At 38.0% G+C, this 25,930-nt stretch overlaps 1 protein-coding gene and 2 pseudogenes across 2 annotated transcripts in view; all 3 read right to left on the bottom strand.

The window, feature by feature from the left end:
* The window catches only part of ZRANB3 (zinc finger RANBP2-type containing 3), a 320,084-nt gene that overhangs the window by 277,603 nt on the left and 16,551 nt on the right, over positions 1 to 25,930 (bottom strand). Inside the window, 3 exon segments of the mRNA XM_017888482.1 lie at positions 14,337 to 14,361; positions 14,364 to 14,411; positions 14,414 to 14,502. Of these exon segments, the coding sequence (XP_017743971.1) occupies positions 14,337 to 14,361; positions 14,364 to 14,411; positions 14,414 to 14,495 (155 nt within the window). The 5' untranslated portion in view covers positions 14,496 to 14,502.
* LOC108539640 (60S ribosomal protein L19 pseudogene) lies at positions 1,154 to 1,865 on the bottom strand (annotated as a pseudogene). The gene has a single exon (XR_001888444.1). The product of XR_001888444.1 is annotated as a 60S ribosomal protein L19 pseudogene (transcript).
* On the bottom strand, positions 22,032 to 23,398 carry LOC108539639 (ras GTPase-activating protein-binding protein 1 pseudogene; annotated as a pseudogene).

Genomic DNA, 25,930 nt, shown 5'->3' with positions numbered 1-25,930 from the left:
GACAAATATCACATGTTCGTACTCATATGTGGGAGCTCAAAAACCGAATCTCACAAAGGTACAGAGTACCTTAGTGGCTACTAGTGGTTGGGAAGGGTAGTGGGGAGGGGAGGATGAAGAGATTGATTAATGGGTACAAATATACAGTTAGATAGAAGAAATAAGACCTAACGTTTGGTAGATCAGTAGGGTGACTATAGTTAGTATTAATCTATTGTACATTTCAAAATAGCTAGAAGAGAAAAATTTGAATGTTCCTAACATAAAGAAAAAATAAATATTTAAGGTGATGGATATCCCAATTACCCCAATTTGAACTTTCCACATTATATGAATCTATCAAATTATCACATGTATTCCAAAAATATATAAATCTCTTACGTTATCAAAAAAGAAGGAAACAAAAAGAAAATATATAAATAAAGTACAAGAAATTAGGGAATAGACTTCACATTACTTCTTTTGTTTGAGATAGAATCTCACTCTGTTGCCCAGGCTGGAGTACAGTGGTGCGATCTCGGCTCACTGCAACCTCTGCCTCCCAGGTTCAAGCAATTCTCTCCTGCCTCAGCCTCTTGAGTAGCTGGGACTACAGGCACACACCACCACGCTGACCAATTTTTTGTATGTTTAGTAGAGACGGGGTCTTACCATGTTAGCCAGGCTGGTCTTGAACTCCTGATCTCAGGTGATCCACCTGCCTTGGCCTCCCAAAGTACTGGGATTACAGGAGTTGGCCACCACACCTGGCCTCACATTACTTCTTATTTACTTATTTAGGTATTTATTCATTCATTCATTCATTCAAGACAGGGTCTCCTTATGTTGCCCAGGCAAGTCTTGAATTCCTGGGCTCAAGTGACTCTCCCGCCTCAGCCTCCCAAAATGATGGAATTATAGGCATGAGTCACTGTTAACAGACCCAGGTCTTTTTAAAAAACTTTGATAACTTCAACCAAAGGACACTGTGCAGAAACAGAAGGGACCGAGGGAAGCAATGAAAATACTTAACTATTTAAATAATCTGGTTTACAGATGACAATGTAAGTTATAAATAATCACAACACAGAAATTGAAGGTAAAGAGGAAACAAAGGCAAAGTTTAAAGTTGGTAAAGAAAATTAGGTATTTCTTTTTTTTTTCTTTTGCAGAAAAAGGCTTGTTTTATTTTAATGGCTGATCTATGTAATCACGGAGGCCAGTATGTACAGACAAAGGGGGAGCTTTTATTTCTTGGTCTCTTCCTCCTTGGACAAAGTCTTGATGATCTCTTCCTTCTTGGCCTGGAGGCGGTCTTCAGGCGCTTGTGTGCTTCCTTGGTCTTAGACCTGCGGGCCTCAGCCTGGTCAGCCAGGAGCTTCTTGCCGGCCTTGTCTGCCTTTAGCTTGTGGATGTGTTCCATGAGCATACGCTTGTTTTTGAACACATTCCCCTTCACCTTCAGGTACAGGCTGTGATACATGGGGCGATCAATCTTCTCAGACTCACGGTATCTTCAGGTATCTTCACAGAATCCTCATTTTCCTCATCCACGTGACCTTCTCTGGCATTCCGGCATTGGCTGTACCCTTCCGCTTACCTATGCCCATGTGCCTGCCCTTCCGGCGGGCCAAGGTATTTTTCGCGCATCGCATTGGGGAATGGACAGTCACAGACCATCTTTGATCAGCTTTCGGATCTGCTGACGGGAGTTGGCACTGGCGGTTTTATTGGTCTCATTAGGGTCTAACCAGACCTTCTTCTTGCCACAGCGGAGGACACTAGAGGCAAGCCTCTTCAGAAGCCTGAACATACTCATGGCTGCGGCCGCAGCAGCGAAAGGAAAGCGTACTTTTTTTTTACTTAATTTATTTTTTTTGAGACAGAGTCTTGCTCTATCACCCAGGCTGGAACGCAGTGGCACGATCTTGGCTCACTGCAAATTCCACCTCCTAGGTTCATGCGATTCTCCTGCCTCAGCCTCCCGAGTAGCTGGGATTACAGTAACGTGCCACCACGCCCGGCTAACTTTTTTTTTTTTTTTTTTTTTTTTTTTTGAGACATAGTCTTGCTCTGTCGCCCAGGTTGGAATGCAGTGGCGCAATCTCCGCTCACTGCAACCTCCACCTCCCTGGTTCAAGCAATTCCCCTGCCTCAGCAGCCCGAGTAGCTGGGATTACAGGTGCAGGCCACCAGGCCCGGCTAATTTTTTTTTGTATTTTTAGAGATGGGGTTTCACTGTGTTAGCCAGGATGGTCTCGATCTCCTGACCTCGTGATCCGCCCACCTCGGCCTCCCAAAGTGCTAGGATTACAGGCATGAGCCACCAACGCCCAGCCATGTAAGTAATTTTATAAATGAAAAGNCCCCCCCCCGCGCTAACTTTTTTTTTTTTTTTTTTTTTTTTGAGACATAGTCTTGCTCTGTCGCCCAGGTTGGAATGCAGTGGCGCAATCTCCGCTCACTGCAACCTCCACCTCCCTGGTTCAAGCAATTCCCCTGCCTCAGCAGCCCGAGTAGCTGGGATTACAGGTGCAGGCCACCAGGCCCGGCTAATTTTTTTTTGTATTTTAGAGATGGGGTTTCACTGTGTTAGCCAGGATGGTCTCGATCTCCTGACCTCGTGATCCGCCCACCTCGGCCTCCCAAAGTGCTAGGATTACAGGCATGAGCCACCAACGCCCAGCCATGTAAGTAATTTTATAAATGAAAAGTGCAAGTATTATTAAAGATATAAAGGTGAACATCAAAAAAATAATTTAACCAATCGATATCATGTGCTCAGAAAGGACAGAGAAGGAGAAAAAGGCAATATACCAATGTCATTGCATATAACTGGGAATAAGAAAACAATAAGCAATAAAATAGAGAACCAAGTATATCACACAAAACATTAGTTATAAAGATAACCAATGGATTCCAAACCAAACCTTTAAATTACTAATGGTGTATACTAAACGAAAACAGGAAAACATGGATTATATAATGACATATTTAATGGATCATAGAGTGATCATATAAAAACATATTTTTAGGCAACAGAAACCATAGCAAATACTATGATAATTGCATAAAGACTACATATAACTCTAATATCCATGAATGAAAGTGAGTTTAACACTGTTACTTAAGAGCAAAGACAAACTGAGTAACAAAGTGAAACCTAACCTTGTAACATAAAAATTCATCTAAAGGTTTCAAAAATGTTGAAAATAAGAAGATGGTTAAAGGCATGCTAGGAAAGCATGGACAGAATGAAACAGTTGTTGGTTTACTAATTAGAGATCACATTCAGAGGACGAAAGGAAAGAATTAAGTGATTTTTAATATAAGGATATTTTATTATGATAAAGAGTGTAATCCAGAATGAATGAAGATTTAACTGTAAGGTTTCTGTTCCCAGTACTATGGTGGTTTAGATATTCTAAAAACCTGGGCGACAGAGCGAGACTCCGTCTCAAAAAAAAAAAAAAAAGAAAAAGAAAAAGAAAAAGTAAAACTATAAAGCTTCCCGAAGAAAACACAAGATGATTTTGTAATCCTGAGGTATGAAATGGCTTGTTTGAATATAGAAAGCACTAACTATAAAAGGAAAAGTTGATGAAGTTAATTTTTTTAAGTTAAAATTTTCTGTTCATTAGACTACCATACGAGAAGGAAAATCAAAAGGAGGCTACAGACTAGGGAAAATATTCACAAGATATATATCTGGCAAAAGTCTTATATCTCGAATATGAAAAGAACTTCCAATAAATAATAAAAATGCAACCCTATTAAAACAAGGGCAAAACATTACAACACTTTACAATATATCTGGTAAGTACAGGGAAACATGTTCAACATCATTAAGAAAGTACAAAGTAGGCCGGGCGCGGTGGCTCAAGCCTGTAATCCCAGCACTTTGGGAGGTCGAGACAGGCGGATCACGAGGTCAGGAGATCAAGACCATCCTGGCTAACATGGTGAAACCCCGTCTCTACTAAAATACAAAACTAGCCAGGCGAGGTGGCGGGTGCCTGTAGACCCAGCTATTCGGGAGGCTGAGGCAGGAGAATGGCCTAAACCCGGGAGGCGGAGCTTGCAGTGAGCTGAGATCCGGCCACTGCACTCCAGTCCGGGGGACAGAGCGAGACTCCGCCTCAAAAAAAAGTACAAAGTGAAACATAATAAGCTACCTCTCGAATAGCCATTCATTTTGAATGCCTAAAATAAAAAAGGCTAACAATATCAAATGTTGACAGAGATGTGGATCATCTAGAACTCTCATATATTGTTGATTCATGGGAAAAGTTGGGCAGTTTTAAATAAAGTTAAAGCAGACTCCTCTAGCAAAAGCATTGAAAACATGTCCACAGATGGACTCTAAGAATGTTAAGACCATCATTATTCGTAAGAGCCCTACACCAGAGCCAACCCAAATGTCCATCACCAAGTAAATGAACAAAATAATTGTGACATATTCAGAGGTAAAACAACATAGATGAAATCGCTAAAACATTATGTTGAGTGAGAGAAGATCCACATAAACTGCATGATTCTGTTTGTAGCATGTTCCAAAACAGAGAAAACTAAGATATGATACAGTAAGAAATTCATGAGTCCATCTAAATCTAGTTACTGTTTGTTTTCTTTTGCCACTGGATCTCTGATGAATGGATGGACAGAAATAGGAAGGAGGGAAGGAATGAAGGAAGGAGGGAGGGAGGGAGGGACAGAGGGAGGGAGGGACAGTTGGAGGGAGAGAAGGAGGGCCTGGCGCGGTGGCTCACGCCTGTAATGTGGAGAATGGCATGAACCCGGGAGGCGGAGCTTGCCGAGATCATGCCACTGCACTCCAGCCTGGGTGACAGAGCAAGACTCCATCGCAAAAAAAAAGAAAAAAAAAAGGAAGGAAGAAAGAAAGGAAAATAAAGGAAAGAAAGGAAGGAAAGGAGAGAGGAGAGGGGCAGATGGGGGGCTCTTCTTTATAATAAAATGCCAATTAATAAGTCATTTTACAGCCATCATGACAAAATTTGATTTGAACAGGAACCACCTATGTATGCTAAATCCGAGAGAGGGAAAATCAGAGAAGGAGCAGCATATTTGCATGGTCACAATATCTCATGTTAATTGTTACATACTAAACAACGGTGAGAAGAAAAAACAGTTAACTATACAGTGAAACCGGACCAAACTTTGGCCAGGAACTTGGCCTTGGGGCTAAGGGACTCAAAATAATACCCTGAGAAGCATATGACCTCAATCTCACTATGTACTGATGCAGGAAAGATTGCATAATCTAAATCTCATTGTGATGAAACATAAAAATAAGTTGAGGCCAGTGTCATGAAAGGGTAAGGAACTGTCCCACGTTAAAGGAAACAAAAATATATCATTAAATACAATAAGTGATCCTGGATTAGATCTTCACACTGAACAAAAAACATGCTATAAAGGATAGTATAGGGACAACTGACAAAATATAAGTATATTAAAGTATTGTATAATAGTTAAATTCCAGCCACGTGCAATGGCTCATGCCTGTAATTCTAGCACTCTGGGAGGCCAAAGCAGGAAGATCACATGGGGCCAGGAGTTCAATATCAGCCTGCGCAACATAGCAGAACTCTGTCTACAAAAAAAGACATTGTGCACAGTGGTGTGCACCTGTAATACTAGTAGTTTGGGAGGCTGAGGTGAGAGGATCACTTGGGTCCAGGAATACAAGGTTACAGTGGGCAATGATTGTGCCATTGCACTCCAGCCTACGTGACAGAGTAAGATTGTGTTTCTAAAAAAACAAAACTAAGAATAAAAAATAAATAAAAAGTTAAATTCTTAAATGTGGTAACTGTGCTGTGTCTATGTAAGAGAATGTCTTTATTTAAAAAAAATACATACTATACTATAGCATATTATTATTATTTTTAAAGCAAGTTTATTAGGAAAGTAAAGGAATAAAAGAATGGCTACTCCACAGGCAGAGCAGCCAGTATTGCAAATTAAAGGAGCATGATGAATGCAAGCATAGGTGTACATACATGTATGTGTGTGTGTGTAGACTGAGAGAATAATAAAGCAAATGTGGCAAAATGTTAAAAATTTGTGACTCTAAGTAAAACATACATAAAAGTTATTCTATATTTTTGTGGCTTTTCTGTACATTTGAAATTACTTCAAAAAGTTGAAAAAACAGAGCACCAAGTAACTATAAAAAATATACTTTAGTGACAGAAGTCAGATCAGTGATTTTAACGTAGGAGGATGGGATTGTTTAGAAAGAGGCCTACTCTGGATGATGGTAATGTTTTATATCTTGACGGAGGTTTTTGAAAACACAGGGGTATTCAGTGTATCAGAATCTACAAAACTGTGCACCTAAAATCCATATATTTTACTAAATTAAATGATACTTAATTTTTTAAGCTAATAAGGAAACCTAAAGCTTGGCAGGAGATGAAAATTAATGATCGAAATTCATAATAGTAAGCCTACCTAAAAATGAACTTGAGGTTTGAATTTATATTACCTGTGTGACCTGGGAAACTGCAAGCCAAGAATCTAATTTTGCAAATCCTCCACTGAAGAACTTACTCATTTACATCTCTCAAAATTTCCACAGACTGGCCAGGCGTGGTGGCTCACGCCTGTAATCTCAACACTTTGGGAGGCTGAAGCGGGTGGATCACCTGAGATCAGGAGTTCAAGACCAGCCTAGCCAACATGACGAAACCCCATCTCTACTAAAAATACAAAAAAAATTAGCCAGGCATGGTGGCATGCGATTGTAATCCCAGCTACTCGGAAGGCTGAGGCAGGAGAATCGCTTGAACATAGGAGGCAGAGGTTGCAGTGAGCCAAGATGGTGCCATTGCACTTCAGCCTGGGCAACAAGAGCAAAACTCTGTCTTAGAAAAAAAGAAAAAAGAAAAAAAAAACACAGATTAAGATTATTTATTAAAACAAAATTTAAGACATCTGCAAATACACTGGGAAATAAACCATCACATACAACAATAAAAGGCAAAATTAACCTCTAAAGGACTTCCAAGAATGTATATAAGTATGACTTACATAAATAAGTATGTTCTAAATATTTACAGAAATAAGACAGAATCAAAACATTGCAAAAAAAGACACTACCAACATAAGCAGGCAGAGCTGAATTGGACTTAAAAATACACTTTCTGAAATTAAGAACAGAAAGTTAAAAGTCCCTATTCTCCAATTTCAAGAAAGGAAAGGACTAACTGTTCTCTGGTAGTCCCTACTCAGCTAATTCCTAAAGTATACACAGAAATTTCATACAGTCGTTAAACACTGCTGTTTTTGAAAGTCTCCAGGCTTCCAAAGCCCAGTGCAATACCAACTCTTTGCTTTGTTTAGAAAGTCATGGCTAAGAAGCACAGTTCTCCCTTGTTTATCAAGAAAGAAATTGAGTGGTTTCTGATTTCAAATATATTGAGTGATGGTCTCATCCTTAAGAGAATTCAATAAATTAATTAACAGCAAAAGATAACATCAGTAAGCTTGAATATGGCTAAATGCAAAATATCAAAACTGCAGCACACACAAAAAAGATAAGAGGTATACAGGACACCAAAAAAGCAATTAAGTAAATGTAAAAATAATTCATGTTCATGGAATGAAATATTCCGTATTATAAATATATCGATTATCCCCAAACTGATCTATAGATGCAATAAAACTCCATTCACAATCCTAGCAAATTTTTTTGTGAAAATTGATAAATGACTTCTACAATTTACATGTAATTCAGAGTCAATAATAGCTGAGACAATTTTGAAAGAGTAAGGCTGAAAGATTTATACTATCTGATACCAGAATATTTATTATAAAGCTACGGTAAGAAGTATGAAGAAGTATGGTACTGACACAAGATTGCAAACAGAGAAACCAAAACAAAGAATCTACAACTGCACTATTCCATACGGTAGGTACTAAACATGTGACTATTTAAATTTGAATTAATTAAAATTAGTAAAATTAAAAATGCAATCATTAGTTGCACTAGTCACACTTCAAGTACTCAATAGCCATCTGCAGTGAATAGCTACTGAGTTGAACAGTATACATAAAGAGTATTTCCATCACAGTGGAAAGTTCCATTAGACAGCACTTACCTAGAAAGGTATACACATAAAATTACTTGATTTATGACAAAAGTAACATTACAATGCAGTAGGAAAAAGTCTTTTCAATAAATTGTGCTAGATCAAGTAGACATTCATATGTAAAAATAAACTTAAAAATAAGTACATGAGGCCGAGCACAGTGGCTCACACTTGTAATCCCAGTACTTTGGGAGGCCAAGGCGGGCAGATCAGTGGAGGTCAGGAGCTCGGGACCAGCCAGGCCAACATGGTAAAACTTTGTCTTTAATAAAAATACAAAAATTAGCTGGGCATGGTGGTGTGCACCTGTAGTCCCAGCTATTCGGGAGACCGATGCAGGAGAATTGCCTGAACCCGGGAGGCAGAGGTTGCAGTGAGCCGAGATCGCGCCACTGTACTCCAGCCTGGGAGATAGCGAGACTCTGTCCCAAAAAATTAATAAATAAATAAGTAATCAATCCTGATGTCTACTTCATACCATAAACACAAAACAATTCAAAGTAGATTGTAAATCAAATTAAAGTAAAAATTAAAACAATAAAGCTTTTAGAAGAAAACACAGGAAATCTCTTCATGACTTTGTAGTAGACAAAGATTTTTAAAATTTGATCAAAGAAGTGACAGCCAGACCGGGCATGGTGGCTCACGCTTGTAATCCCAAAACTTTGGAAGGCAGAGGCGGGCGGATCACAAGGTCAGGAGTTCGAGAGCAGCCTGGCCAATATGGTGAAATCCCGTCTCCACTAAAAATACAAAACTTAGCCAGGTGTGGTGGCAGACGTCTGTAGTCCCAGCTACTCGGGAGGCTGAGGCAGGAGAATTGCTTAAACCCATGAGTGTGGAGGCTGCAGTGAGCAGAGATAGGGCCACTGCACTCCAGCCTGGGAGACAGAGCAAGACTCTGTCTCAAAAAAGAAAAAAAAAAAAAAAGAAGTGCCAGGCATAGAATGAATACGGATAAAGATTATGTAAGATGACATTAAAATTGAGAATCTCTGCTTATCAGAAGACATCATTAAGACAAGGAAAAGGCAAAACACAACCTGAGAAAATTTACTTGCAATAAATATACCTGATAAAAGACTCATATCCAGAATATAAATCTGACAAAAGGACTCCTACAAAACAATAAGAAAAAGGCAAATAGACAATCCAGAAGAAAAACAGATTAGACATGAACAGGCACTTAACAAAAGATGTCCAAATTACTAATAAGCATATGATAAGGTATTACATTTTACTTATCATCAGAGAAATGTAAATAAAAACCTCAATTATATATCACTATATACCTACCAGAATATCTAAAATGAAAATAAAGAGAGGCAAAATGAAGTATTGGTGAGGATGAGATATAAATGGAACACTTAAACACTGTTGATACAAGAAAAAATTGGTGAAATGACATTGGAAAATGTTTAGCAGTGGTATGGGTTGAATTATATATCGCCAGAATTCATATGCTGAAGTTCAAACCCCCAGTACCTCAAAATGTGACCTTATTTGGAAATATGGTCACTGCAGACATAATTACTTAAGATAAAGTCATTAGGGTATCACCAATGTAATGAATATGACTAGTGTCCATATAAAAAAGGCAAATTTGGACCTAGAGACATAAACAGAGGGAAGATAATTTGAATAGAAATAAGAAGAAAACAGTAGCCTACAAGTCAAGAAGAGAGCCCTGGAAAAGACAATTTCTTCACAGCTCTCAAGAGGAACCAACCCTGCCAACACCTTAATTTTGGACTACTAGCCTCCAAAACTGTGGGAAAATAAATTTCTGTTGTTTAAGCCACCCAGTGGCAGTATGCTTTTATGATAGTCCTAGCAAACTAATATAGGCATTATCTACTAAAATGGAATACATGCACACCCTATGACCCAACAATTCTTCTTGGTAGATACACATCAAAGTGTGTATATATGTTCACCAAAAGATTTGTATAAGAACATTCATATCATTACTATTTTATGAGCCCCAAACTAGAAATACCCCAAATGCTCCACAGTGGTATGAATAAATTATGGTATAATCACAAGATGGAATTTTACATGGCAATGAGTATGAACGAACTACAACCACATACAAAAACATAGATTGATCTCACAATAATGTTGAGAAAAACAAGATACAAAAGAACATACAATTATAATAATATAGTTGAACAGGCAAAGCAATCAATAATGTTAGAAGTCAGAATAGTGGTTACTTTTCAAGAGAAAGGAAGTAGTAATGATTGGAAGGGATAAGAGGGAGGTTTCTGTGATGCTGGCAATGTTCTATTTCTTGATCTTGGTGATGCTACATGGTGAAAATTCCTCAAGCTATACATTCACAATCTGTATACCTTTGTCCATGTAAATTACATATCAGTTAAAAAAAAAGTACTTAAAAAAACTGAATAGGTTGGTTAAATAGCAGATTAGACCAGCTGGTTATGAATTGTATAAGAGAACTTGAAAACAGTCATAATGTAATAAACAGAGAATATATAAGAGACATTAATAGAGGCATAGGATGAAGGAAAAAGGTCAAGTATAAATCTAACTGGAATTGCAGCAGACAAAACAAATGGGGGAGAAGCAATATTTGAAGAGGGAATAGTTGAGAATCTCCTAGAATCAACAGACACAAATCCCAGATTTAAAAGGCACAATAATCCTAAACAAGATAAATAAAAAGAAAACCATACTGAATAAAGTATAGTGAAACTGCAGAACTCCAAAGACGAGAAAATCTTCAAGTCAGATGATGCACAAAGGAACAAAAATTGGACGGATTTTTTTATTTTAAAAAATTTCAAACTCACAGAAAAGCAAAAGAGAATAATTCAATGAGCATACCCCGCAGATGATACCACTCACCAATGAAGACACCCACCAGAATATACTACTCACTAAATTCACACTGTTAACATTTTGGCTCATCCACTCAAGATGTTTCTGAACATAAGTCCTTCCCTTTTGGGAAAATGTAGAAAGTATAGCACTAACAATAGCACTATTCTTCGTCTGAAAATTCTTTATCATGCATTTATTAGAAACAAGAACATTCTTCTATTCAACGACAACACCATTACCTCATCTAAGATAATCAACATTAATCCAATAACATCATCTAAATAGAGTCCAGATGAAATTTTCCCAGTGATCTTAAAAGCGTTCCCTAAAGTTTTTCTTTTTCCTGATCCAGGATCTAACCAAGGCTTGTGCATTACTTTTAGATGGTATAGTTATTAGGTCTCTCTCAATTTAGAGACTTTCCTTGATGCACTACTTCCTTTGATTTTTGATGACACTGAATCCTTTGAAGAGTCCAGGTCAGTTGGCATGAAAAAATGTTCTACATTCTGGATTAGTTGGACAGTTTCACCATGATTCCCAGATCAAATGTTTCCAGTAAGAACACCACATAAGGTAATGTTATGTCTCTTCTGTGCACCACATTAAGCATGTGGCTATCCCACTATTAGCAATACCAAGCTTGGCCATTTTGTAATTTTTCCCTTTGTAATAAATAAGTCATCTGTAAGGTGCTATTTTGAGACTCAAGGGCCAGGCGCGGTGGCTCAAGCCTGTAATCCCAGCACTTTGGGAGGCCGAGACAGGCGGATCACAAGGTCAGGAGATCGAGACCATCCTGGCAAACATGGTGAAACCCTGTCTCTACTAAAAAAAAAAATACAAAAAACTAGCCGGGCGAGGTGGCGGGCGCCTATAGTCCCAGCTACGCGGGAGGCTGAGGCAGGAGAATGGCGTGAACCCGAAAGGCAGAGCTTGCAGTGAGCTGTGATGCGGCCACTGCACTCCAATTTGGGTGACAGAGCGAGACTCCGTCTAAAAAAAAAAAAAAAGAGACTCAAGGGTATATTAAGACTCAAGGGTATATTATCAATGACAATTATGGAAGACAGAAGACAGGAGGATACAACCTTCTAAGTGCTAAGAAAAAAATAACTATTAAAGCAGACCTATAATGCCAATGAAAATATTACTGAAGAATGAACTCAAGATAAAATATATCCTGAAATTATTTTTAAATCCTGAAATTATTTCATGGTCAAGTAAACAAAAAACTTGATGGGAAACATTTCCAAGTTTTCATTTTGCCAAATAATATAATAAAAAATTTCCGCAACTAACATCATGTTTTCAGAAAAGAAAGGACAATTCTAAGCCTCCAAAAAAGAAGACTTAAGCTCAAAATAAATGAAGGTTCTCTAAAATGAATGAATTTTGCTTTATGAACAGCACAGTTTTATTTTCTCATTTTGTTACATGTATCCATATTTTGTTAGGACTGGTTAACAGTCCAGAGACAAGTGTTTGGAAATTACTAAGTCTAACTACGAAAAGGGAAAAGGCATTTTATTTCACCATTATGAAGAACTCGGTCTTCTTTTGTAACCACAGTAATTAGGATTATAAAATCCATTTTATAGTTAATGAATCTTAAGTATGAATTGTTAAAGAAGCATGCACAGCATCACTGAGATAGTAAGTGGCTCAGATTTCAACCAAGTCTAAACCTACAGCATATGTTCTTTCTACTCTGCCATAGTGAGAAGCCCAACCACACAAAATATGAAGTACCTAAAGGAGCTAAAGGCTGTCAAATGGCAGTTTAAAATGTCATTTGTGACTGAATCTTCAGGAATTTGAGGACGGTTAACAATGTGAATATGGAAGAGTACAACTTTAACTCCATAAAAGCAATGGAAATCTACAGAAGTGATGTCTAGGGTGGAGAAACTTGAGAAGATGCAGGTGTAAGGTGAAAACACCTGGTATATAACCTTAAGTGTCAACTAACAGTTATAAATACAAATGTGTACAATATAAACAAACTACTAACACATGAATCTCAATAAGACTACAACAATTTTAAAAGTTTTCATAAACAGCACATACAACTGGATTCCATTTATATAAACCACTAAAACAGGCAAAATAAAAAACATCAGATCAATGTGAGAGTGGGGACTGACTGAGAAAGGGAATGAAGTAACTTTCTAGGATGATGGGTTTGGGTTATAAAAGTATATGCATTTGTCAAGGTTTGTACATTTCATTAATTAAATCACAACAGAAAAAAATCTATAAACAAATATGCATTCTAGTTAATCATACATATACTTAAGTATATATGAGAAAGTATAATAATGCTGCAATTTACTTTGAAATAAATGAAAATAATAAAATGGACTGATGGGGTAGAAGGATAGAGGGATGGATTAATAGATAAATACGTGATAGACCAAGCATGGCAAAATGTTAATAATAAACTGCGTGTGTTGCCTCTACCAAGCATTTACTCTAACATTCTTTCAATTTCGTTGTATGTTTTTTAAATTGTTCATAATAAAATGTTGAAGAGAAAGTATATCATATATGTGACTGTGGAACTAAGACAATGCTATCCTTAAAATATAGAAAACCATATAATGGCCCAATTTGATGGAAGAGATCATATAACTATCACGAAGTTTGAAAGAAGTAAAGAAATACAGACAGTACTATAAGGTACTCATAAGACACACCCAGAAGTTGCTAAATCTAAGGTGAAAATAAAATGAATAAAATACAATGGATGGGTGCAGTGGCTTATGCCTGTCATCTCAGCACTTTGGGAGGCAAGGCAGAAGGATCACTTGAGCCCAGGAGTTTGACCAGCCTGGGCAACATGGTGAAAACCCATCCCTAAAAAAAACAAAACAAAAGCAAAATTACCCGGGTGTGGTGGTGTGCACCCCATAGTTAAAGCTATTCAGGAGGCTGATGTGGCAGAATCACTTAAACCCAAGACACAGAGGTTGCAGTGAGCCAAGATCATGCCACTACACTCCAGCCTGGGTGAAAGGGCAGACTCTGTTAAAAAAAAAAATCCTTCTGGTAAGAGACAAAAAAAGCAAAAAACGATGGAAATAAGTTGAATTAGTTTCATGTGAAAGCAATACATTCTAGAAAACTGTCAATATATGAGTTGCTGAGAATATCTGATAACTGAAATAATTAAGATAACTGAACATACTTTCTCTTAAGAAATCACAATTGGGTTCAACATATTTCAACATGAAGTATAAGTCAGCCATAGTAAATGGATAAAGCTAACTTAGTCACAATCAATTCTACTAAAAAAAGATTGTTTGAAAAGAATAGTTTGAACAGAACTTTGTTTTAATATACTTGCCAGGAATTTTAACATTTTAGCATGTCTTAAAAGAAGAATTTTACCTGCCATTTCTTTTGAGGGCAAAATGATGCCATCTTTCTGGAATGGAAGCAGCTTTGCTCTTAGTCTGTCAGGCAAAAGTCCAGCAGTTTATCAGATTCACTTGTCACACAAGAAATCTGAGGTGTAAGAGACTTCTTTATGTTATGAACCCTATGCATGATGATCCTAAAAAACAAAGACACAACAAAAAAGGGAGGGGTATAAGAAATAGATATTACTAAGCATGTTACAGAATCACATGTAAATAATATTAAAGTACATATTAATAGCTTTGACATACCATTTATATAAACTAAATCCTATTCTCACAGTAAGCTACGAAGAAAATTCACAGCAGAGTTTGAAAGCAATCACTTAAGGCACTCTCTAGGAACTCAGCATGCACTATTTCAAGCCCTAATACCACACACCAGCTTAACACCACAAATGTATTACTAAAAAATTACAAATAAACTACATTTTCCACAAATTGGATAATTTTAAAATAAGGATGAATCTGCTAGAGAAAGATGAGTCCTTTAATAATTTATCCTTTTATGGATCCACATTTTCATATCACACCAGATTTTCTAAGAGTGAGGTAAAGCTGCATTTTGAAAATTATAAAATACAAAGACATTAAGTCCAAAATAAAATTTATCGTAATTAAATTAATGATTATTAAATTGTTTAAATATTAAAATTAATTTTTTTAATGAGCTGAATCCACAGTATAACTCTGCCTTATTAACACCTTCCTCACCCCTGGTTTTCCACAGATGTTATTTTAATTTTCTATGACATAAAATTTCATATATCTGTAAATTCTTATAAATTAAATATTCTCACTGGAAGAAAATGTCCTATTACACCACTACACTACAATGCCTATCAAATAATAATATTTTGTATTTAGATGGTACCTTGCCTTCTGTTTATATATTATCTCATTTCATCTTTTAAAACAGTTTGCAGGCCAGGCGCAGTGGCTCACGCGTGTAATCCCAGCAGTCTGGGAGGCCGAGGTGGGTGGATCACGAGGTCAGGAGTTCAAGACCAGCCTGGCCAGTATGTTGAAACCCCGTCTCTATTAAAATACAAAATTAGCTGGGCGTGGTGGCACTCACCTGTAGTCCCAGCTATTTAGGAGGCTGAGGCAGCAGAATCGCTTGAACCCAGTAGGCGGAGGTTGCAGTGAGCCGAGATCATACCACCACACTCCAGCCTGGGCGACAGAGTGCCATCTCAAAAAAAAAAAAAAAAATTTGCTTTTTGCCTCAATTACATGCAGACTTATGTAACTATAACTATCTTCCATCCAAAAAAGTAACCAACTTCTGTGTCTACTAAGGTCGAGAATAAAGCAAGCGTTTATTTATTCATAACAAATAGGTACTACATGCCACAACCTACAGAAGCAAGACCCACACACTCATAAGGCTTATATTATTCGGGGAAGACTAAAAATTGGCAAATAAATAAATATGATGGTTTTTCTTTTTTGTTTTCAGCTGCACCTGATCGAATGGGAAGGATGATTGATTATAATACAGCACAAATAGTGTAAGGAATTTAAGAGACTACGGGTCACTTTAGGTAGGCTGACCAACAGTGGCCTGTCTTAGAAGTGCTATTTGGCTTATGGTCTGAAAGATGTAAAAAGCCACCCAGGATCAAAATTAAGAGAAGAGCAGACCAAGTAGAGAGCATCAGTGCAAAGGGCCCAAATTGAGAAAGGGCTTGGTGTTTTCAGAAAACAAAAAGAAGGCTAACATGGACCAGGCACGGCGGCTCATGCCTATAATCTCAGCATTTTGGGAAGCCGAGGTGGGCGGATCACCTGAGGTCAGGAGTTCGAGACCAGCCTGGTCAATGTGGCGAAACATTGTCTCTACTAAAAATACAAAAATTAGCTGGGTGTGGTGGCGCATGCCTGTAATCCTGGCATGACAATCACTTGAACTCAGGAGGAGGAAGTTGCAGTGAGCTGAGATCACACCACTGCACTCCAGCTTGGGCAACAGAGCAAGACTCCATCTCAAAAAAAAAAAAAAGAAAAAAAAAAAGCCAATGTGGCTGATGACCCAAAGGAGGGAATGGTATAAGATGAAGCTACCGAGATAAAGAGCCAAATCATATACAGCCTTGATAATAACTTTGGATTCCTTTTTAAGAAGGAAGGAATGCAAATGGAGTTTGCTGTCCTATACACCATTAACCAAATGGGACTATTTAAATTTGAAAATTCAGTTCTCTAGTTTCACCAGCCATGTTTCAAGGGCTCAATAGTAACATATGTCTGGTCCAAGCTATGATATTTAATAGTAAAGATACAGAATATTTCTCTCTTCACTAAAAGTTCTATTGGACAGTACTCCATGGAAGGTTTAAACAGGGGAATGACACAATCTGACTTACATTTCAGAAAACACCTGAAGGAGATAAAGATATTAATAAAGAGCCAGGAGATAAATGTTCTTACAGGATTTGGCCAGTCAACAAAGCCTCCACTGCTTTAGTAAGCAACCGAATTTAGAAATGATTTGAGTCAGTTCTGTCTGAATAAGGTCCTCATAAACACTTCTGAGTGGGCCTCCATAGGACCCTCTCAACACCACCACCCCTGTAACAAAACTTAGCAAGGAATAGAGAATGGAGCAAAAAGGGAAAGCATGAAAGCAGGAAAACTGTTTTCAGGCTGCAACAGACAAGGCAAAAAACCTTTAACAGTGAAAGTGAAAAGATTCAGGAAGTGTATCAGAGGTAAAGCAAACAGCACCTGCTGATGCAGTACATGTAAAGAATAAGAGAAATGGAGAATCAAAATGTGGACCTAGAGTGATGGAGTTAGTGATGCAATTGGCTGGGATAGTGAGGACTACAGAATAAATAAATAGGGGAGAAAAATAATCAATAGATATCCTTTGAGATGGCTGTAAGATACGAAGTGGAAATGTCAGGTATGTTTGAAAATATATGAGCCTAAGTTCCTATAGGGAGAGATAGAGGCTGGATACACACGAGAAATATCACTTTCCCAGCCTGCCTTGGAGCTACTAATCAGATATACCTATTGTGTACTTTAGAAAGTCAAAACTCAAAGGAGCAGAGATTAAGTAAAATTCATTCTGGCAAGGCTAACAGCAGCAGAAAACCATGTCCACTTTCCAGAAGTAACAGGAGTTTCAGAAGCACTTTTTAGGGTCAATGGGATGAAGGATGCAATGTTTCAGGGTGGAACACTGGCAAGAAGTAAAACTTAAAACAAAATAATTTTGTTGTTTACCAACTTTATTTAAGACTCCTTTTTTTTTCTTTGCTGGATGCAGTGGCTCATCACTGTAATCCCAACACTTTGGGAGGTTGAGACAGGAGAATAAATAGTTTGAGGACAGGAGCTGAAGATCAGCCAGGGCAAATAGCGAGATCTTGTTGCTTACAAAAGATCATAAAATTAGCCTGTTGTGGGGGTGCATGCCTGTAGTCCCAACTACTTGGGAGGCTTGAGAGGACTGCTTAAGCCCAGGAATTTGAACTATGATCTTGTCAAGGAAAGGAAAGGAAAGGAAAAGGAAAAGGAACGGAAAGGAAAGGAAAAGAAAAGAAGAGAGAGGGAGGGAGAATAACAAAACAAAGCAAAACTACTCCTTTGCACTTTACAATTTTACTAAAAATTTTAATAGACACTCCAAAAATATCTGGTAAATTGGGATCACTCTGCCGCTTACATGATTTATTTTATGAGGACTGACTCAGGCACAATATTTGTAAAATAAACAATGAAACTAAAGTTATATTAATCAAAAATTTGTTTTAATAGTCACAAATAAGAGAAAAAAGTTATTTAAATGTGAGGATTAAAGAAATCTAAAACATTATGAAAATGTACAGAAAAAAATTTCAGTTGAACTTTATAGTGTGGCTCATTGATGATTTAAGCAGGTATTTGGATACATAAAGAACTTAAAAATACGTAGTGGTACAATCTAATGAACAGAACATGAATGTTTTGTTAATCCTAAAATAATTTTAAAATATTATTTTCTATTTATAGGATCTAAAGTAAAAAAGGTATAATAACGAATATCTCATGTAGGTTAGGCCACATAGATTTAATTGCTACAAAAAGTCAGTTGTAACCAACATTACATTAATAAAAGAAGATGCAGATTTTATCTTCATTCTAGATTACCAAGAAATCTAGAATTTATAGTTATAATAATGTGCATACCTCTTTAATCATGAATACTGTATTTAGTTCAGAGGTTTAGCTTAAAAGGTTTTATTCAATATATGTGTACTAATTTACTTGCAGTAAGGTGGGGGGAGCCTACCAAAATGAAACCAGCAATACATACTTTAAAAAAAATTTTTCTTCCAGAAATATTTTAATAATCATTGACCATTTCCAAGAAACACCCACTGCATGCCCATCAATTAAAGAGAACCATAACAAAACAGAAAATTTACCATATGGCTATGACTTAAAGAAAAAATAATGTGGACAGGAGCACATCAGCAAAGTCCATTTAAAGTCACATTCCTTCTTACGGGCTATGAATAGAAGTCTGATTAGACACCAGAATAAAACTTACTACAAATGCTAAACCATTTAGGTCAAAGAACCTCTAGAGAAGCATCTGTCTTCAAAGGGATTCTAGTTTGAGGCTCAATTTTAGAATACGGTATAACAGACATGTTAACAGAAGACATACAAGATGATAAAAGAGGGTTTCTTTTTTTTTTTTTNTAGATACATCGCCTCCTGGAATCTGGAGAGACCAAGCCCCTTTGGCATTTACCCCTCTCCCCTGCCACTGGTCTAGTCTATACCTCGATTATGTTCTTTGCGTACTGCCTCATGCCAGCCTGACTTTCCCAATGAGTTTTGGGGATTATGACATTTTGACAACGTACAGGAGAACAGATCTCCATCTCACCAAGGTCCTTCCTGCTCTGTCCTTGGTTTCCCCTCCATTCCCACCTCTCACTTCCCTTCCCTGTCCCTTTGCAGACTCACCACCCCTCAGGCCCCAGAACACTTTTCAAACCCTTTAGAAATGGGCTGTTTTCTCTTCAGGAAGGCCTTCCCCTGCTGTACACCTGGCAACCTCCAAGTCATCCTACAAACTCTGATCAGGTGACAGCCCTAATCCCCTTTCTCTAACCTGCAGCCCTGGTGGCTCCTTCTCCTGGATGTGCTCACCATAGGTTTTACAGGCCATCGTTGCAGCAATTGTGCATAATGGCTAGTTTGTCTGTGCTTCTCTCCTCCACATTTGCTTATAAACACTTTGATGCCTAGAGCATAAGGTTTCATCTTTGTATCTTCCAGTTGTCTAAACTGGGGCCGGGTACACAGTAGCCATTCAAATGTTTGTTGCATGAATAACTGAATGAAGTCAAGGTGTTAATACAAGGATCAAATCCAGACCAACTCCACCGTCACTTGTTCTCACTACTAGGCTGAACTGTCATGATGAAGGCATTAACTGGAAGCTGTAGAACCACACCTTATAAAGTTTTCCAAATCCCAAAACCTCTCCCTGCCTCCTCTCCAGTGACAATGTGGCTACCACTCAGGGCTACAGAATAAATCAGTCTCCAAGTGCCTCAAAGCAATACAATAGACTGAACTCATCAATGGCCCCCATTGTTAAGTCCTAACCGAGAAGAGAAAGTACTGTGCAAGATAAAAGGTAATTGTTTGGAGGTGACTTTGAAGTTCAAAGGTCTTGTTATCAGAGCAGGCAGATGGTGCACCTACACAATAGGTATAATTTATCCTCATATTCCAATGAAACACTTTGGCCTTTGGAGGGCCCCAGGAGCACAGGGATGGCTGTGTTCTCTTTCATGTGGCAGAACGTGAAGATCCTCCACCCCCAGGAATCAGGTTCAGGGAGATCTGAGACCTGGTGCCCAGTAGGCAGGACTGCTGGTTTCTTCCCCAGCCCTGCCTCCATGTGGGACCAGGCTGCCTGCTGGGTCCTCTGAGCAAGGACCAGCAGATATCTCTGCACAATGCCCAAGTGTCTCCGCAGGGGGACCCGGGGAGGGTGTACTGAAATGTGCCCAAGTTTTGTTTCCCGGGTTTGGTTCCTGACTCAACTGCCTTTAACAGCCCAAGTGAAATCCTCCACCACCAAGAGCACCCTCCAGCTTTTTGCCCCCAACAAATCAGTTGCCAAAGAACTGAGTGCTTATGCAGACATCTGCTGCCAACAGAAACGGTTCAGGCGACCCCTTTCCATTCCTGCTCCCTCGTGTTTCCAATCGGAAACTGCGTGTCCCCGGATTTTTGTATCCCTACACTAGATTTTATTTTATTTTTTTATTATTTTTGAGATGGAGTCTCACTCTAGCCCCGGCTGGAGTGCAGTGGCTGGATCTCGGCTCACTGCAAGCTCCGCCTCCCGGGTTTACGCCATTCTCCTGCCTCAGCCTCCGGAGCAGCTGGGACTACAGGCGCCCGCCACCTCGCCCGGCTAGTTTTTTGTATTTTTTAGTAGAGACAGGGTTTCATCGTGTTAGCCAGGATGGTCTCGATCTCCTGACCTCGTGATCCGCCCATCTCGGCCTCCCAAAGTGCTGGGATTACAGGCTTGAGTCACCGCGCCCGGCCAATAAAAGAGGGTTTCTACAATTCCCCACAGTCTGAACATAATACAACAAATCTAGATATTAAAAAATTATTTTTCTTTAAACAATTGCCAAGTCTAAAATCAAAGATAAACAGAAGGCACAACAGTTTTGTTAAGGTTGTTATCTGGGTTTTGGGAATATTTTGTCTTTTGTTTTTTTACAAATACAAATTAAACATCAAAAAACTCTACTTCAAAAAAACTAACAGTTCAAGAAAAGTCTATCCAGTTGCATTCTAGACATTTAAAACCTATATCACAGTTTAAATTTCAATGGTAAAAAGAGTAGGTTTTAGAACTGTTTTGTGATCCTACATCAGAAGAAAAATTCTATTCCTTTTATCCAGTTTTTAAACATACCAGCGAGAATCAAAATTGTCAAATTTTCCAAATTTTAAACATACCAGTCAGAATCAAAATTGTCAAATTTTCCAAACCCACTGTAAAAACAGGTTTTAGAAGTGTTTCATGATCCTATATCAAAATAAAAATTATATTCCTTTTATTCAGTTTTTAAACATTACCAGTGAGAATCAAAATTGTCAAATTCTCCAATGGCAATTTCTCCACACCAGAAAGTGGTCATGACTCTCAAAGAAGAAACAGTTTGGGGTTTTCCTGCCTTCAAAATGTTATCAAATCCTGTATTTCTCACAGGCTTTTGAAAATACAGAAAGTAAGAAATACTCCAATGAATGAAATGTACCAAATGTCAGCAAAAACGCAAGACACATTCCTTTGGGGAAATGGCCGTTAGAAAAAAAATCCAGTCTGTACATGCAAAATAAGCAAGGAAATTTGGTCTTTTTTTCTTCTTCCTTTTCTTCTTCTTTAAAAATCCATTACTCCTAAAATATCATTCCACAAAATTGGAAGTGAAAGACTAAAGGCCAGGAAAGGGAAGAGGGAGAAGGAGCACACACCATTAACACACAAAATAAGTAAAATTATACTAACTAAAGCAGTTTATAACAAACTGGGTCATACTCCAAGATACCAAAGGCTGGTCAAAGAAATTCACCATTCTGTAGGAACTAGGATTCGTATGGCCGCCTGGAGATCCATGAAGATTCACTGCCGTGGAGCAAGCCACCTTCCCACTCCAAATCCTGCTTTCTGTACCATGCCTCCACAGGGAGGGCCTCTCGTTCCACCACCCAGCCCACCTAAAGGGCCTCCAGGTCCACAAAGGCGATCATCTTGTGGGTCCCCTTCCCTGGCAGCTCGAGTCTTCTTCTCTTCCACATTTAGACGGACCTCACCTCTGAACATGATGGACCTGTTGCTAAGGACCTTCTGAACAGGCTCAGAATCATCAAACACAACAAAATCAAAATTGGGTAATTTCTCACCACTGTTAATGTGCAACTCCACCATGTTTCCATAATTTTGAAAGAAATATTTAAGCTCTGATTTGTCTACTTTATGAGGCAGGTTGCCAATGAAGAGTTGGTGACTGTCAGGGTGTCTCACCATTCTTCGGGGTTCAATGTCACCTTGCTCACCAGCCTCACAGATTGGTCTGGGTCCCTTTTGGGGAGGAATATTTATTCGTTGTTCTCGCATTCTTTGATCCCTTTGAGGTCTCTGTGGTGGAACCTGAGATTCAGGCTTAGACTCTGTACAGGGCTGTGAAGCTAGTACTTTACAAACATGAGGAGGTATCCCAGTAACTGGAACAGCTCCACTGGGTGGAAGGTTGTTACTGGTCACAGATGCCCAAGAAAATGTCCTCAAGTCTTCCTATACTGTCTGAGATATGTCTGCAGGTGCTGGAGAACTCTTCTGAGCATCCTCAGGAGCAGTCTCTTCTAATACAAGCTCAAACTTTTCCTCTTGGATTTCAGATACATGTTCTTGTTCTGGTTCTGGTTCAGGATCAGGCTCCAGTTCAGCAACTGGCTCCTCTAAATGTTCTTCCATGTCATTACTGACAACTGCCTGATCATAGAAAGTTCCAGAATCAGAGGTGTTTGCTGTCTTTCTTCAGGTTCCTCTACTTCTTCTTCAGACTCCTCCTGAGGCTCAGTAACAAATCCATCTTGGTATCTGAAGATATCATTATGAACATAGAACTGATTTGCAATAGACCCCTCAGGAGCAAGTACAAACATGTGCATGAATCTCCTCAAAGCTTGGTTGTTGTTAGAGAGAAGCACCTGGACTACCACACCATCATTTAGCATAGCATAAGCATCAACATGGAGAATCTTGGTGTGGCAGTTGGTGAAGTTTTGTGATGTCACTTTCCTGTGGATTTCTTTCTGTCTGTAGACTGCATCTGCTGGCTTTCCATTTGAATCCAATCCCCCATGGACATGAGAAGAGTTCTTTCCATAAAATCTATGCAGCATGTCTGGGGCCTGGTTCACCAGTGTGTAATGCTGTCTCACAAATTTCCACCCAACCAGAAGGGGAGTAGGCTTCTCCATCACCATTGATTTGGTCAATTTAACCTGGGGGGAAAAGTCAAATATGTCCAAACCTGCGCCGCTGAGCAGGAGAGGAACTAGCTCTGCTACACAGCACTGATGATGGCAGAAACCCCTCATGCAACTGTGTCTGCACCAGCAATACATAATTTTTAATACCATGTTATTAAAATCAAAATGACAATATTGGCTAGGGAAATTTAGTGAAAGCAAAATCTAGTAGAACTTATTTTCTAAGCAATTCGCTTGGTAAGCAACACTTGAAAAAAAGAATGAAGGAAATATTTATTTTCTATCTTTTAGGTCAAGAGTGTTTTTGTACTCAATTGAGAACAAGGCAAATTCAACTGGAATTCACTGACTCATTTAAGTAAATAGTAGAATTGTATTGAGGAGAATCAGATATTGTTAAAATACACTACCTAGAGACTTAGTTTGGAAATAACAAGTAAATGGCTGGTGAAGACAACTATATACACTTTGGGGAGATAATTTTTTTTTTTTTAATTAAGAATGTATTGGATGAAATTTACTGCAGAATAGATAAAAAATTAGTAAATTAGAAAAGATATTAAATGTAAATGGACTAAAAACAAATGAAGATTCCTATTATTAAATTAAAATATATATAAATTTACATTGCTGCCTTCTTAAAAGACATATCCTTAAATAGAAGGATTCATTAAACATTGGGAAAGTAAAAGAACAAAAAAGAATACATGCAAAGTATAGCTGGTATTGCTTTACATTATAACATAGGTTTCAGGCAAAAAAACTTATTAAAATAAACAGGCATTTTATAATGTTAAATTTTAATCTAGAAATTTAGCCTTGAAATTAATTCTTAATAAATATACAAGAAAAAACTGTAAAAATAAAAGGAAAATTTGGACACAACAATATCTTCTACTACCCACAGTGGAAAGTGTAGACACATGGGTCTTGTCGGTAATTGATTATGCAAGTGATTAAAATTGTTAACAGGTAAAGGATGATTTCAAGAACACAATAAACAATCTGACCCATTTTGGTGCAAAGACAGGATGTATTATTTTCAAGCTCATTGTGTTGGAAGCATCTAAACAATCTCACAGCATATTACAAGAAAAAACATACGTAGTTACAATACTCTCATATTCATACGGTAAACAAAATTTAGGAAAACGAATATAGCAGTAACTAAAAACTAAGACCCAAGACTAAAAGTGGGCTTATTTCTAGGAATTGCACATGCTGAATTACACTTTCAAATTTCAATCACTGACAGGCTGATCCTAAAATTCATATGACAATGCAAGGAACCCAAATAGTCCAAAACATCTTGAAAATGACCGAAAGGCTAGAGGACTTTACTTCCTGGTTGTAAAATTTACTACAAAGTTGATTATAATCAAGACAGTGTAGCATACTAGCATAATGACAACCGCTAGGTCAATGGAAACAAGAACTGAAGTCCAAGGAAACAAGCCCTTACATTTACAGTCAATTGAAGTTTTGACAAGGGTGCTTAGGGATTCAATAGGAAAAGAGTAACTTTTTCAACAATAGTGCTGAGACAATAGATGTCTCATATAAAAGAATGAAATTAAACCCCACCTCAGCTGCATGAAAATTAACTTGAAATGGAACAAAGATTAAAACATAACAGCTAAAACTATAAAACCTTCAAGGGAAAACCACAAGAGGAAAATCTTTGTAATTTTGAAGAATATCATGGTATGGTTTCAGATAACACTAAAGCAAAAACATGAAGTCTTTGCACATTGCCTATGTCCTGGATGGTAATTGCCTAGGTATCTCTAAGGTTTTTATGGTTTAGGTCTTATGTTAAGTCTTTAATCCATCTTGACGTTCAATTTTTGGATGAGGTGTTAAGGAAGGGGTCCTGTTTCAGTTTTCTTGCTAGCCAGTTTCCAACACCATTTATTAAACACGGAATATAGGGAATCCTTTCCCCATTTCTTGTTTTGGTCAGGTTTGTCAAAGATCAGATGGTTGGTAGATGTGTAGTATTATTTCTGAGGCCTCGTGTTCGATCTAATATCTGTTTTGTACCAGTACCATGCTGTTTGGTTATTGCTAGCCTTGTAGATGTTTGAAGTCAGGTAGTACGATGCTCCAGCTTTGTTCTTTTTGCCTAGGGATTGTCTTGGCTATGTGGACTCTTTTTTGGTTTCATATGAAAATTTACAAGTAGTTTTTTCTAGTCTGTGCAAGAACGTCAAAGCGTAGCTGATGGAGGATAGCATTGAATTTGTAAGGTTATTTGGGCAGTATGGCCACTTAACGATATTGATTTCTTTCCTATCATGAGCATGGAATGTTTTTCCATTTTTTGTGCCCTCTCTTATTTCCTTGAGCAGTGGTTTGTAGTTCTCCTTGAAGAGATCCTTCACCTCCATTGTAAGTTGTATTCCTAGGTATTTGACTCTCTTTGTAGCCATTGTGAATGAAAGTTCACACGTTTTGGCTCTCTATTACTAGTGTATAAAAATGCTTGTGATTTTTGCATACTGATTTTGTATCCTGAGACTCTGC

This window comes from Rhinopithecus bieti, unplaced genomic scaffold (assembly GCF_001698545.2).
Source record: "Rhinopithecus bieti isolate Rb0 unplaced genomic scaffold, ASM169854v2 scaffold_15296, whole genome shotgun sequence".
Lineage (NCBI taxonomy): Eukaryota > Metazoa > Chordata > Mammalia > Primates > Cercopithecidae > Rhinopithecus > Rhinopithecus bieti.
This window is presented reverse-complemented; position numbering and strand designations above follow the sequence as displayed.